The sequence below is a fragment of the Chaetura pelagica genome, unplaced genomic scaffold (assembly GCF_000747805.2).
Source record: "Chaetura pelagica isolate M959 unplaced genomic scaffold, ChaPel_1.0 scaffold587, whole genome shotgun sequence".
Classification (NCBI taxonomy): Eukaryota; Metazoa; Chordata; class Aves; order Apodiformes; family Apodidae; genus Chaetura; species Chaetura pelagica.
This window is the reverse complement of record NW_009953909.1, coordinates 396,652-398,016: the sequence shown is the minus strand read 5'-3', so window position 1 is coordinate 398,016 and position 1,365 is coordinate 396,652. Positions and strand designations below refer to the sequence as shown.

General features: G+C 61.5%; 1 protein-coding gene across 1 annotated transcript in view; it reads right to left on the bottom strand.

The window, feature by feature from the left end:
• Window positions 1–1,365, bottom strand: part of ANO9 (anoctamin 9) — a 13,191-nt gene that overhangs the window by 4,559 nt on the left and 7,267 nt on the right. The window contains exons 11-13 of the mRNA XM_010001473.1: window positions 1,031–1,113; window positions 528–632; window positions 5–31 (exon numbers count right to left, since the gene is read on the bottom strand). Of these exons, the coding sequence (XP_009999775.1) occupies window positions 5–31; window positions 528–632; window positions 1,031–1,113 (215 nt within the window). The remainder of the gene's footprint in view (window positions 1–4; window positions 32–527; window positions 633–1,030; window positions 1,114–1,365) is intronic.

Genomic DNA, 1,365 nt, shown 5'->3' with positions numbered 1-1,365 from the left:
GCGCGTGGGCGATGCCGAGCAGCAGGGCGAGCTGGGGACGGGGACACAGCTGCTGAGCGGCTCCGGCCCCCCCGGAGGAGCGCCCAGCCCTTCAGACCCTGCACCGGAGCTCGTCTGGACGTGGCCTCAAACGCGGGACTCTTCAGTCAAGGTTCCTGAGGTGGGTTCTGCACTGGGGCTACTCGTCTAGACTCTCCCCGTGGGTCATTCGGGGGAAGCGAAGGCATCAAGGCTTTGCCTCTTCCTACCCTCCCTGTTCCTGTTTGCTCCTCACTGCCCGGGCAGAGCCCTCAGCCCAGGTCCCCAGAGGGTGATGTCCTCTGCCACCAGCACAGCCAGCTGGGGCTGCAGGGAGAGCCCTGGATCCTGCCCATGGGCACGGACCTGCCCTGACAACTTGGCTCCTGCCCTTGCTCCGGCAAGAGGACACTCAGAGGTGCTGCTCCTGTAGCGGGGTAGGGGGGAAGGAGGAAGGCCCTTAAACCAGGTCTTTCTCTGCTCACCCTGGCACATGAGCCATCACGTACCATCAGCAGAACCAAGAGGAGGAGGATGGTGCTGCGGAGGTAGGAGTGCTGGTAGTGCTGGGGCTCATGCTGCAGGTTGTTGATCAGGCCCATAGCCAGCTCCTCCTGGAAAAGAGTGATAATCCACACACGGGAAAGAAAGGATCCAGCAGAGCTGTGCCCAAGGAATGGAAAGCCCAGGGGTTGTTGTGGTAATGGACATCTGGGATGGGCAGGACAGGGAGGGACACCCAACCCACAACAGCGTGGCCAGTCCTGACTGAGTGGAAGCCCCGGTGCAGGTGGGGAGGTGCAGAGGGCTGGGCAACAGCTGCTTAAGTCTCTGCAGGGCTGTGTCCTTCCCAGGACTCTCCAAGGACTGTCAGATGTTGGCTTTGCTCTTTGTTTAAGTGTCACCATTAGATATTTACATCTACAGAGAATCAAGCTGGGCAAAGGGGGTCCCTTTTCTGTAGGTCCAGCTGACAAGGGGAGCACCGGGCAGGAAAGGGGGACATCCTCACCTCGTCCTCATCCCACCTGTACAGGTCCCAGTTGGTGACCACAGTGGCTCTCTGCCTCTTCCACAGCTCCAGGAACACGGTGGCTGGGGAGTGGAGGCAAGGAGCAAGCTCTGTGACACTTGGAGGTGACTCTGGAGACAAAGTCCCCCCTGTGTCCCACAGAGCAGGATGGAGCCTCGTGTTGCCATCCAACCTGATGGCAGGTCAGCGCGGGCAGCCCCTGGGTGCCCACGCCCAGGAGGGGCAGGACAGGCAGCACTGGGGGCCCCATGTGGGGCTGGAGGCAGCTCTGGTGGCTCTGGGGGATTTGGCACCAGGGCTGCTCTGCTGCAGCA